Source organism: Aspergillus mulundensis (genome assembly GCF_003369625.1).
Source record: "Aspergillus mulundensis strain DSM 5745 chromosome Unknown scaffold_1, whole genome shotgun sequence".
Classification (NCBI taxonomy): domain Eukaryota; kingdom Fungi; phylum Ascomycota; class Eurotiomycetes; order Eurotiales; family Aspergillaceae; genus Aspergillus; species Aspergillus mulundensis.
The window spans coordinates 2,785,238-2,799,353 of NW_020797889.1; the positions used below are offsets into that span (position 1 = coordinate 2,785,238).

The following is a 14,116-nucleotide window of genomic DNA, read 5'->3' on the forward strand; positions in this document are numbered from 1 at the left end:
TGAGGACTTCGCCCCGGCCGAGACGGCCGATGTCGAGGTAGTGGTAGACTGGCTGGGACATTGTCACTAACGATGGGTTTGATGGTAGAATAGAAGATGGAAATGGATTGAGTTGATCTGATGATGACGGTGGGGGTCGTGCGGGGTTATGTACCTGGCGAGGGCCGGTGGGATGTGGATGGGAATGTGGGATAGGCCAACGCTGATTCATCTGGCTGGCAAATCTCCCAAACAATTGTCAATTGCAGACCCCGGCATACCTATCTATCGGACTGTTCCCAATTGGATCTGCAATTCAAGCATACACCGAATACGAGGAGACAGACCCCGGGGTTGGGAGATTGGTTAGTTCGGTATGATCTGCAGTCGGCATGCAAAGGATATGCTTAGCCTAACTCTCTATTGTTAGCCTATTCATGACCATAGTCTGTCTAGGGCTTACAGGTGCTGAAGGATACGCAGTGAGAGCTGCATGTCCCGCCTTACGACTTGCATACCGACAACTCGATCCAGACCCCGGGTCATTCCCTCACCGGTCAAGTGTAATTGCATAAATTCATATGTAACTCGATATAACAGGGAGCTTGCGAGGCATCGGGCACCGAAATCCCGTCTAAGGCGCGCCGCAGAACTATGGTGGGTTGAGCGCAGTGTAAGCTGCCATTGGAGTAAGAACAGCCAGGAGCAGCCTTAAGTCAGCTGTTAGACTGTAGGGATTGGTATACTGAGTAGTTATAGAAGCTTTGACACAACAATGGACGCTGGAGCTTAAGAGATGGTCCGTATAATACCTCCAGCGGTTCTAGGATTTCCAAAATATATATACCGGTCGGTATACTCAAACCAATCATGGATTCAAATCAACCGTCACGACTGGAATCAAAAATGCATTAAGAAGCCTGAAATGACCAGGGAGATATTTGATTCTAATGAGGTGTATCGCCATTGGTGCCTATTGAATGACCTGGTCGCTCTTCTCTCTTCTAACCTAGGGTTCCAAGCTTATGGCATCCCAATTATTACACATTAACAGGAATTCATGCTGATGCTGACTGAAATCATTTGTAAGGCTGACAGTTTGCACTCTTTGCTCGTTGTGCTTCCAAGGTTTGATTCGCTGCTCGGCCTTTGGTTCTCAAGGTTGATATCAAGCCCCTCATTTGTTTTACTACAGCTTACGGAGACGTGCACCAAAAGTTTCCGCATGCTAAGAATGCCAAGGGCTGGTATTACGTGTTTAAAAATATATAGTAATTATTATAAAAATAGTAATATTTAATACTTTTTTATAATTACTTTTTTATACCCCCTTAATAGCTTTATATCCTGTAATTTAGTAAACTTTATAATACTATTTTTATATTATAATTTAGCTTATTTTAATAAATTTTTAGTATTTTAACCTAATTTTTAACTTAAATTAACTACTAAATTTTTTTTTATAATTTTTTTAATTTTTAACGCTAGTTTCCCTTATATAACATGCTTAAAAGTAGGTTTTATTTTAATAAGGTTTAGGTGCAAGTTTTAACTTTTTAGGTTATTAGCAAGTATATAATAAAAATTTCTAGGCTTTTAAAACTTTTTATATATATTATTTATAATACTATTAAAAAAGGCAAGCACCGGGGCTATTAGCTAAAAAAAATTAAAGTTTTTTAAATATATATTAAATTTATTAAAAATAGCAAGCGCTTTAAAAGGCCTGTTAAAATTAATAAAAATATTTAAAAAGCTATAATAACTTTAGTTATAATAAATTACTTAGGGCGCGAGAAGTTTTTAAAAATCCTTATATTTAAAGCTAGTATTTCTTATTTTTTTATTTTATAAATTTTTTATAAACATGGACTTTTTTTTATTAAGCCCTTTTATAAACCTAGTTTAACTAAAGCTACTTAAATTAAATACTTAAAATTTTATATAGCTTATTAAAACTGGACCCTTAAAAACTAAAAATATATTATTTTTATTAATAAAACCTTAGTTATTTTAGGCCAACGCCATGGCTTAATTTAAGTATAAAAAATAATAAAAAATAAATATAATTAAACTTGTATTTAAAGGTGTTAAAAAGGGTATTTTAACTTTATAATATAAGGTTATTTTACCTATAATAAAAAGGGGCCTTTATATATTTTTAAAGTAAAATTAGCCTAATAAAAGTATTAAGTAACTTATAAAATTAATAAGTTAAATTATAAGCTAGAGCCTATACTAAAAGTAAAGTAAAAAATTATTTACGCCTAAAAAAAGGTAGCCAAAGGCCTTAATAAAAGTAAAATAAGGCTAATAGCAAGCTAAAAAAAAGCGCTAGTAAAGGGATTAATTAATATTAATACTAAATAATTAGTTTTTAAAGCTATTCCTAACTATAGGGTTAAATACTAACACCTTTTTTTTTTTATAAAAAATTTTAAAGCCTTTTCTTATCTTTTTTACTTAAAAATACATAATTAATTAACTAAATACTATTATTTTTAAAAATAAGGCCCCTGCTTATTAATACTAAATTTAAAAGCGTGTATATAATATCGCGGAGGTTTAAAAAATTATAAATTAGCCTAATGTGGCCGCATACGGGCCATATCCTAGGTATACAGGTTCTGCCCTGTATTACTGCCCTGTTATATAACATAAAGATATTTTAGCCGCTTTATAGCTTACTTAAAAATTAAGACTTTTTTTATTTATATATAATATAATTTATTATTATAAATAATAGCATGTTATAATATAACAAGGTTTTAATTTTCTTTTTTTAATAAAATTAGGTAACCACTTTAACTAGTTATTAAGAAATATTTCTAGTAATTAATACTTTTTACTATTATTAAGTAAATTAACTTTAATACTTATTCTTAAACTTTGTTACTTATTCTTAAATTTAATAATTATTTACCCTTGCTAAATACCATAACCCTGTAATATATAAACTCCTAATTTATAGGCACTAAACTATAAATACTTTTTCTTCTTTTCTTGCTATTTTTTTTTTATATATATTATAAATCCTCTCGCATTTCCCTGTTTTTATTTTTTATAACTAACTAAAGGTTAGCTTCTTTTATAAAGTAACTATATTATACTATAATACATGCCTGCTAAAAATAACATGTAATTACATGATTTATTTTATAGCTACCCAGGCGGTAAAATAAAATAATTTAAAAAATAAAACTTAAGACCTTAAGACCACCTATAATATTAAAGCTTAAAAATAAAAATAAGAGTATTATTATATATATAACTAAGTTAATTAAGTTTACTACCTAGCTAAAAAGATTTATTAAAATAAAATATAAATAAGCTAAAAACATGGCAGTGCCTATACACAAGAAAATTAATTTTTTAATAAATTTTATGGCCTTACTAAAATAAGTTATAAAAAATAATACTTAAAAATAACAAGCCCCGCCTTTGCCCTTTTTATTAAACTAGGTAATTAAAAATATTAAAATATTTAATATAACTTTAAAATTTTTTATAAAAAAATCTAAATAAGTCCTGCATAATTCCTGTTTTATTTAATAAATAGTTAACCTACCATTTACTTTACTAACAAAAAACGCCAAAGCTGCTGTTCTAGCCGCTCTAGAAGTAATAGCAGCGCCGGTAATAGTTGAACGGGCAGCAGCGAAGGCCATAGAACCAGCAAGGATATAGGCAACCTTAGCAGGGTAAAAAATAATAGTACTAAAAAGCATATTATAAAAAAGCTAAGGCTGCGGAAGAGTTCCTGGATTAGTACACTTATAATTATAATTAAAATTAGGCTTATGCTAAAGGCAAATTTTTAAGTTATAATTAAAATAGCCAAGCGTACTATACTAAATAGGATTTTAATTTATACTATGTAAATAAAGGGGAATACTTAATTAATGTAGTTAATTATTAGCACTATTTTATAATATTAACTTTATAAAACATGTTATATAAGCACTTGCCCAAGTATAAAGTAAAAGCTAAAGGTACTTTATAAAAAAAAAAATACTTTACTAGTGGTTTGCTTTATAACACCTTTAGTAATTAAAATAAATCCAGGCATGTATTTTTACTTATAAAAATATTTTACTATATATATATATGTTAGTAAATAAATTATAATAGTTTATTTAAATTTAGGATGCATGCTAATAATTATAAATAAAAAGTTTTTAAAAAAATATATACCTAAAATAAAAATTTAAAAGTATGCTTTAGTACCTATTAAAAATATAAAAAATAGTTTTTTAAGTATTAAATTTATTATACTAGTTATTAGGTTCCCTATAGTCTACGGGAGTAAAAAGATTTATACTAAAATTAATATAAAGGCTTATTTAATAAATAGCTTTATAGTAAATATACTTCTAGGTTTAAATATATTAAAAAAATATAAATTCTTGCTAAATTTTAATAAATATAAAGCTAGGATCGCGGCATGTTTTAACACGGTATTATAATTAATAATAATACTAAGGGTAAACAGGATAAAGGCCCCGAAGGTAATTTTTATAAATAAAAAAATTATAATATTACTAAACTTATGCTAGGTAATTAGTGTATATAAGTATACTAATTTACTAAAAAATAAGGATATTATTTTTAAACTAGTTTAGCAAGGCAAGTTATATTTATTTACACAAGCCTTTTAAAATATATATAATAAAATATAGGTAATAAATTAAAACATGTGGTTAGTTACTATCCTTTATTATATATATTTAAGAAATTTATATAAAATAAAGAATCCCGAGGTGTATTACGCGTTTATAGCTAATATTAAAAATAATAAAAAGTAAATAAAAATAGTAAACCTAGCCATGGTTTGCCTATTAAACTAGAAATTATTAGCTTTTAAATTAAAAAGCAAGAACATAACAAGGTTAAAAAATAATATTATTATTTATAAAAAAAAATAGGTAGTGCGCTAGCTTAAAATAATAATAATAACTTACCCCTTAGTATAAATAAACATAAATATAATTAATATACTAAAAAGTTATTAAATAAGAATTTACCTTAAGCCTGGCTAGGAAAATAATATAAAGTATTTTTTTAAGAAAATATCCCCTATTAAAACTAAATAAAAAAAAAGTAAATAAAGTTTTTAATAAGTTACATGTACAAGGTTAATTAGCTTAAGTAAATATATATACTTTATTAAGTTATCTAGTCTTTATAACTAAAAAAGTGATTAATAAAGTAGATTTAAACCTAAATTATAAAATAAAATTAGTTATAAATATACTAGGTTTACATGCGCCTTTAAAAAATAATATTAAATAATAAGTTATAATTAATTTTAGGGAGATAAATAAAAAAATAATTTTAAATATTTATTTAATTTTAATATAAGCTAATATTATTATTACTATAGCAGGCTATAGTTATATTAGCATAGCTAATAAAAAGTTTATATTTTACTAGTGGTTTATATATTTAAATAATTATTATTATACTAGTATAATAAGCCACCAGGGACAGGAAATTTTTAAGGTATATATAATAAAATTTTTAAACTTAATAGCGCACGTGTAGTAAAATATTAATAATTTATTTTATATTTTACACGCCTTTTTAAAAGCGTACGTAAATAACTTTATAATATTTTTAAAAATTCTTAGGCTGCACCTTATATATTTATATAAGTTTTTTATATGTTACATAAAATTATAAATTATATTAAATTTATAAAAAACTTTTTTAGGCTTTTTAATTATATAATTACTAGGCTAAAAAGTCTTGTTACTTAGCCTAACCATAATAAAAAATAAGTTAAAGGCTATATTAAAATTAAAGTTTCCTAGAACACTTGCGGACCTTAATATATATATTAAACTTATTAATTAATTTTTTTAGTATATTTTAAATTATGCGGTAAAAGTATAGCTATTATAAAATTATAAAATATTATTAATAAAAAAAAAATTATAAAAGGGCATAGCCTAAACAAATTTTACCTAAAAAATTATAATTAATAAACTAAATACTAAAAAAATAAAAGTATTTAAAGTTTTATAATTATACTTTAAGGGTTGTATTATACTAGCATACTATAATTTAAATAAAGTTATATTTTTAAATATTAACACCTTTAAATAGCAGGGATTTAAAGCAATATTATTTTATATAAAATATAATAATTTAAATAAAACCTTGCCTACCTAAAATATAATATATTTACTAGCGCCTAAAACTATATAATTAATTTTATTTTTAAGCTAGTTACTTTTAAGCGCAAAAAAATAGTATTACTTAATAAAATTAAAGGTAATTAATATTATATAGGCACTCTATAAAGTTTAGTATATTATAAATTTTAGTAAAAAAGTAGTAATTTATATAAACCATATATTAGTAGTAAATATTTTAAAAAGTACCTTATTAAGTATAACTAGTAATAACTAGTTAAACCTAAAACTAATTAAAGCCGCTTAATATTTTAAATAAATTACAGGCCTAAAAGTATATTATAAGCCTAGTAAAATATATATTATATTAAATACCTTATTTTACTTGCTATTTTATATAAAAAACAAGGTAAAAAACTTACTAGGAAAAATTTTTACCTAGCATGTGTTATAAGTAAAACTATTAAATAAGTTTAAAAAAAAGGTTAAAAATAGTTACGCAGGAGACCCGCGATAGTTTAAGGTAGTAAAAGTTTTAAAAATAAATAAAAGTTTAAAGTGCCTTATAAAGCTTTTATTTAAGATACTAAAGGGTATCTTATATATAAAATTAAAAAACAAGCTAGTAATTCCTAATATTTTATATAATAAGGTCCTGTAAATTACACATAATTTAAATAAATATTTAGGTGTGAATAAAATACTAAAATTACTAGGGGGTATTATAATAAACCACATAAGTTATTAGGTTAAATAATATATTAAGTATTATTTAAATTACCTTGTAAAAAGGACTAGGAGGTATAAATTATATAAAGTACTATAATTTATTTTAGTAATACTTAAGCTATTTAAAATAATATTAATTAATTTAATTTTAATATTGCTAAATAATAGCTAGTTTAATATAATTATATTAATTATAAATTATTTTTTATACTGTATAATAGCTATCCTAGGTTATAATAACTAGTTTATAAAATAATAGGTAAATATATTATTAAAATACCTATAGTTAAGAAATTAAGGGCTACTATCACGTATTATTTTAAATTATAATACCAAGTTTCTTTTAAATATATAGTTAAAAATCTTTATATATCTTGGCGTGAAAGGTTTATTTACTATAGCCTAATATTTTTAGGGTAATAAAGCTATTAAAATTAATAATTAAATAATTAAAGCCTACTTATAATATGCTATCGTGGGCCTTAAGTCTAGTATTAAGTAGTTAAATATATTACCTTATTTTTAGGTTATTTATAATAGTACTAGGCACGTGATTATAAATAAAACTTTTTAATATTTTATATATAGCATAAACCTATATTTTTTAATAAATATTAGCCTATAGCTAAAAGGGGTTAAATAATCTTTTATAACTTATAAAATAATAATAAATATTATAAAACTAGTATAAATATTAATAAAAAAGCAGTATAATAAATATTATATTTTTATATTTTTTATAATTAATAACTTAGTATACCTCTACCTTTATAAAAAATATTTAGTTAAAAATACATTAAATAAAAAGTTATTAAACTAGTATAGTAGCCCTTTTAAGGTACTAAAGCATGTTAAATTACTTGCTTATTAATTAGATTTTTTAGCTAAGTAGCTACTGCACCCTATGGTCTTGGTAATATACTTAAAAAAGACTTTAGTTAATAAAAACCTATTTTAATATAAAAAAGGGTTAAATAACATAGTAAGTGGTAGTACCCTAAATATAATAAAAAATTAGCTAAAAAAATTAAGAAAATAATAACGCGGTTATTTATATAAATTAAAAAAAAAGGTAAATAGCACAAGTATAAATTAAAAATAATAATTATAAAAAAAAAGCAAAGCGCGGAGAAATTAAATACCTAGTAAAATATATTAAATAATTAAATTACTATAATTATTAATACTATAAATCCTAGCTATAAAACGCCATAAATTTAGTAAAAAAGTTTAAGAAGTGGTATGCGGTAAATATTATAAAAAAAAAATAAAATATTAAAAAAAGATTTTTTTATTTTAAAAGTGCATATATTATCTTAAGTTTTTATTTTAAGTTTTGTAAATCTTTTTCTTATATAGTATTTAGGCAGCTAGTATTAGTATTATTTTACTTATAATTATTTCCCTTTTTATTATTTATTTTTTTATTTTACTTATAATTATCCTCCTTTTCTATATTTTTTTTTTTAATAGCTTTTTTATATTTAAAGCATATTTTACTATTTTTTTTACTACTATATACTAGGGTAGTTTTCCCGGTATTTTTTTTTTACTTATAGTTTTAAAAGTTAGCCTTACCTTACTTTAAATATAATTTTTTACTACTAACTTTTACCCCGCACTTTTACCTTACTTAAATAATTAAAAATTTAAGTTAAATAAGTAATTAAGCCTTATAAATATATAAAAGGCATAGCTTTTTTTTTTTTTTAAAATTATATATAAACATGGATTTTAAGTTAGGCTAAAAAAAAAAACTACCTTAAGTAAAACACCTTAAAAAAAAGAAGCCTAAGGTAATATAATATAAAAAGCTAGCCTTTTTTTTACTAATTATTATACTACTTTTAATATATAAAATAATATTAGGTAAAGCTAATATTAAAAAACTAAAATATATAAAACTAGACTTAATACCTTTACCTAAGTATATATTTTACTTTTTAATTATATAGTAAGTTAGCTATATACTTAGTTTTACTAAAACTTTTATAATTTTTAATAAAAATAATTAAGTAAATTATATTACTAACATATATATAATAGTAATAATAATACCTAAAAACTTTAAAATAAATAGCTACTAGCTGTTAAACCAAGCCAGGCTAGGTATAATTAAAAAAAATTATTATATTAAATACTTAAAAAAAAACTTTAAAAAATAGCGCTAAAGCTAGTAAAGGCAAACCTAAATATACTATAAATTACATGCTAAAAAATAATTAAGTAAATTACTAAGTAATAAGTAAAATAATATATAAAAAAGGTAAACCTGCTTATTAGGCTATGGAAAAAAGCAAAGGTTAATACTATATTATTAAAAATTTTTTTTAAAATGTTAACACGCGCTAATATAAATAAGTTATATATTATTTAGCTTTAAAATACGTGAAATAAAAAAGCAGTTATTATAAAGTTAATAAAATATTTAAACTTTAAAAACTAGTTTACTGGTATCCTTTATTTTAGCCTAAAAAAATATTTTATAAGTATAATATACTAAAGGGCAGGGCTAACTAGGCTTAATATAATATTAAAGTTTATATTATTAATTACTAGTAAATAATTATAAAAATAAAGGGTATTATTTAGTAGTACTTACAAAAACTTTACCGCGAAATAAATTACACCTTATTAATTATTATAAATACCATGGGGGCTATATAAAACCTTTTTAATAATTTTAAAAGTACTAGTAATTCCAGACTTTTTAGTCCTGGTCCTAAACTTTTTAATCCTAATCCTAATACTAGCTTCTTGGGCCCTAATTTCTTTAATACACCAGGCTAATAAAATATACCTTAAAATAATACTTGGTTTAAATATTTAAATACTTTAGTAGTATTATAATAGCTAGGGAACTAGTTAGCTATTTTTAATATATACTTAGTATTTTTTATAATTGCGCGTTATTAAACTATAAGAAACCTAGTAAATTTTTTAATAGTTTACTTAATAAGCTTTACTATAACTTAAAAGCTTTGTATTATTAATATTGTCAGGGCCAACATTTTTCCATTTAACATCACCAGAGCTAATCCACCATTAGTCTAGAATTAGCACCTTAGGTAACCTAAGCTTTAGCCTTAGGCTGCCAAGGCTTGGCATACCTTATTATTATATTAGGCTATATAACTTAACTAGGTTATTAATATTTAAGATTTTAGTTATTAATTAGGCAAGGCTAGGGTAGGCCCTAAGTATAAGCTAAAATAAAAACCCGTGTATAAAGTATTTAAACCTATATTTACTTTTTAATTAAAAATAGCTTAAGTATAACTTAAAGGTTTATAAAGGTGGCCTTAAGGCCAGCCTTTTTTTTAAATTTTTAAGTAACTTTTTTAATATTATTTAACAGGGTTTAAAATACTTTATTTTTATTAATTAAATTTTTTTATTAATATCTTTATTATTAATAAAAATTTTTAAAACTTATTAGTTTTATAATTAAAATTGCTTTTACCTACTACTTTTTAAACTTTTTTAATAATAATATCCTAAACTAAATTTTTAAAGGGTAAGCAAAGGTAGTTTATAGGTATTTTAGTTAAAATTTTTAAAACCTAAACTTAAATAACTAAAAAAGTGTCCCCTTTTTTATTTATGCTTAAAAATTTTATTATTATTAAAAATAATTAAAAAAAAAAACCTAACTTAAATAATTTAGTTTACTAGCTTAGTAAAGCATAGGGTAAAATATACCCTTTACCCTATTATTTTATATTACTACTAAAACTTATTAATCTAAAATTTATTATAACTAAAGCTATTTTAAAGGGGGAGTAGCCTAGGACTATAACTCCTAGCCTATTTATTTTTTAACCTTAATATAATTAGTATTATATATTAAAATTAAAACATGCTTTAAAAAAAAATAAAAAAAAGTTACCCCTGTAACCTAAAACTAAAATAGCATTAAATTATTAATTTTTATATTAATTTTTTTATTAATTCCCGCGCTAATTTTTTTATTAATATTTTTAATAAGCTTTAAAAAAATTAATCTTAGTAATCCTTTTAATTTTAGTTTAAAATTAAGCTTAAATAATTTAAGCTATTATTTTAAAGCTACTTTACCTTTAAAACCTAGTGCTAGTAAAGCTAGCTTTAAAGGGTTTAAAAGTTTTAAATATATATAAAAAAGGTACTAAAAAACTATTAAAAATTATAAGCTTTACTATAAAAAAAAAGGCTTTTTAGGAGCCTAAGATTAAGTTTAAAAAGGTTAAAAAGTTAAAAAAAAATATAATAAAGCTTAAAATTTAATTTAAAAACCTAAAAAATTACTTTTATAGCACCCCTAAAAGGTTTTAAATAAATAATAAAAAAATTATATTTACTATTTAAAATGCTTTAAAAAATGCCCGTAATTATTAAAAAGGTTAAATTAAATTTTAAAATAATAAGTAAACCTGGGCAAATTTTAAAAAATTTATATATATATAGGTTAACTTAATTATAAACCAGGGCCACCATGCTACCTAGTATCTTTTAATTAAATAATAAGGCACTTAAAATACTGCTTCCTAGGGACTTTGCTTTATAAAGTTAAGTTTATACTTTAATAATCTAAAATTTAGGGCGCAAGTACTTACTAAAACTTATAATAAAAATATTTACTTACACTTAAAAAAGTTAAAAAAACCCCTAAAAATTATGCTTAAAGTAAATATAGTAGTAATTTATATAAAGTTTATTAATAAGTATAATAAGGCCTTAAAGGCTAAAAAAAAAAAGTCTAGAGCTAGTTTTAACTTTAAAAATAAAAAAAATAAAAATAACTTAAAATAAAACTAGAATAGTAGCAAAGCAGCTTCCTTAAAAAAAAAAAAAAAAAAGTAAAAAAAAAAGTAATAACTTACTTTTTTAAAAAAAAAAAAGCGCTGCAAGAAGAAGGGTTTTTATTTTAATTATAGTAAATTAGGCCACTTATTAAAGGCCTGTCTAAATAAAAAAAAGCCTAAAAAAAAACTAGTAAAAAATAAATAGTAATTTATTAATTTTAAGTTATTAAAGTTATATAATCCAAGAAAGGAGACTACTTTTCCTATTTTTATAAATCTTAAAATATAAAAAAATAAGGTAAATTAATAATTTAAGGCATTACTTAATACTAAGGTTAATACTAATTTTATTTTAGTTTAATATTTATAAAAGCAAGGTATTAAAATAAATATTAATTATATAATATAGCTAGTTTAATATACTAATAGTATTTTTACTTTTTACTATAGGTATTTATAAGCTTGTACTTAGGTTTAAAATTTAAAAAAAGTTATAAAAATATTTAATTTAGTATACTATATTATTAATTTTATTTATAAAAATTATTAAGCAGTCCTAGGACATCCCTAAATAATTAAAGTAAATTTAAATCTTTACCTTATTATAATAAAATAAACTTGGCAAAATTATATACCTTTTATTAAAATTAAAATATTATAAAAGTTTATAAAAACTATGCGCAAGGGACTAGTACTTATAATACTTTATTAACTAAAAAAAATTAAAAGGGGAATAAAAATAGTCCTGCCACCCTAGTATATTTACTAAAGTAAAGTTTTTTTTAAATAAAAAGTTATTTAACTTTTAACTAGTAAAGTAAAGCATAAAATCTTATTAAAAAAAATAAAAAGCCTTTATAAAGTTTTATTTATAATCTCTCCTAGTATAAGTTATAAATATTAAAAAAGTATTTTAATAAAATACTTTAAAAAAAATAAATTAAGCTATTTTAAAGTAGCGCCGGAGTGCTAGTACTTTTTATTTAAAAACTTAATAAATTTTTATGTTTTTATATTAATTACCGCGGGTTAAATATAATAACTAATAAAAATTATTATTTATTATTATATATTAATAAGCTAATAAATTAGCTAGTAAATATAAGATATTTTACCAAGCTAAATTTATGTAACATGTATTATAAAATATAAATTAAAAGGGGAGATAAGTAAAAAATAATATTTTAAACCTATTATAGTTACTATAAGTATATAATTATGCCCTTTAACTTAATAAATACACTAGCTATATTTTAATCTTATATAAATATAGCTATAAGTAGGATTCTTAATAAGTTTTATATTATTTACCTTAATAATATTCTTATTTTTTTAAAAATAAAAAAGAAACATGTACACCATGTTTAAAAAGTTTTTAATTAATTAAAAAGGCATAATTTATATATAAAATTATTAAAATATAGTTTTTATAAAAAAAAGGTAAAGTTTTTAAGCTTTATTATTAAATAAAAAAAATATTTATTAATCTAGACCACAACCGGACTATTACTAATTAATTAAAACTAATATTATTTTATAAGTTATAGGTTTTTTTAGGCTTTATAAACTATTTTTAATACTTTATTTTTAATTATATTAAAGTAACACGTTTAATAACCTAGCTTTTAATAAGGATGGTAAAGAAATATAAAAGCAGGCCTTTTTTATTTTTTATTAATATAAAAAATATATTTAAAAAAATTAAGTTAAACTTTACCAGACCACCAGTACTATAACACTTTAATTTAAAAAAAAAATCCTTATTATTACTAATATATTAAGGTTTATTATTACTAGGATTATTATATAGCTAAAGTAAAAAAAGTTATTTAATAAAAAAAAAATAGAACTAGTAATGTCTTATAGCCTTTTATTTTTATTAATTATATAAATTAAAGCTTTATTATAAGGTTTATAATTAAAAACTACTTGCGGTAGTTAAGTGTTTTAAAAAGTAGTATTATTATTTTAAGGGCTTTTTATATTTTATAYACATGTAGTATAATTATAATAACTTATGTTATTTTTTTATAATAAAGGTTTTAAATTAAAGGTAGGTATAATAAGTAAAATTACTTATAACTTATAACTTTAAAATTAAGTATAAGCTAGGCAAGTATAATCTAGTAAATACGCTATTATAGTAATTAAATTATATAATAAAAAATAAAAAGTATTAAGTTAAAATACTCCCTACTTTATAAAAAAAGTTAAGTTTATTCCCTTAATAAATTATTATTAAAATAATACTAAAAAATCTAGCTATCCCTTCACACGGTTAAGCTTGTAAGTACCTAAAATTTTTAAGCCTTAAAATATTTATTATAAAGGTAGTAAGTAAAAAAAAAACTATTAAACTAGTTATAAATACCCTTTAATAATAATTAATTATAGCTTAATAAAAAAATACTCTTGCTAGTTAATTATAATAATAACTTAAAAATATAATTTTTATTAATTTAGGGCAGGCCTTTTTTATTATTAAAT

At 21.9% G+C, this 14,116-nt stretch overlaps 1 protein-coding gene across 1 annotated transcript in view; it reads right to left on the reverse strand.

Annotated features, from left to right (window-relative positions):
• The window catches only part of DSM5745_02420 (glutathione S-transferase), a gene marked incomplete at both ends in the record, with an annotated part of 1,225 nt that extends 730 nt beyond the window's left edge, over positions 1–495 (reverse strand). The window contains one exon of the mRNA XM_026744436.1: positions 443–495. Coding sequence (XP_026607599.1) covers positions 443–495 — 53 coding nt within the window. The remainder of the gene's footprint in view (positions 1–442) is intronic.
• Positions 496–14,116: the final 13,621 nt, after the last annotated feature.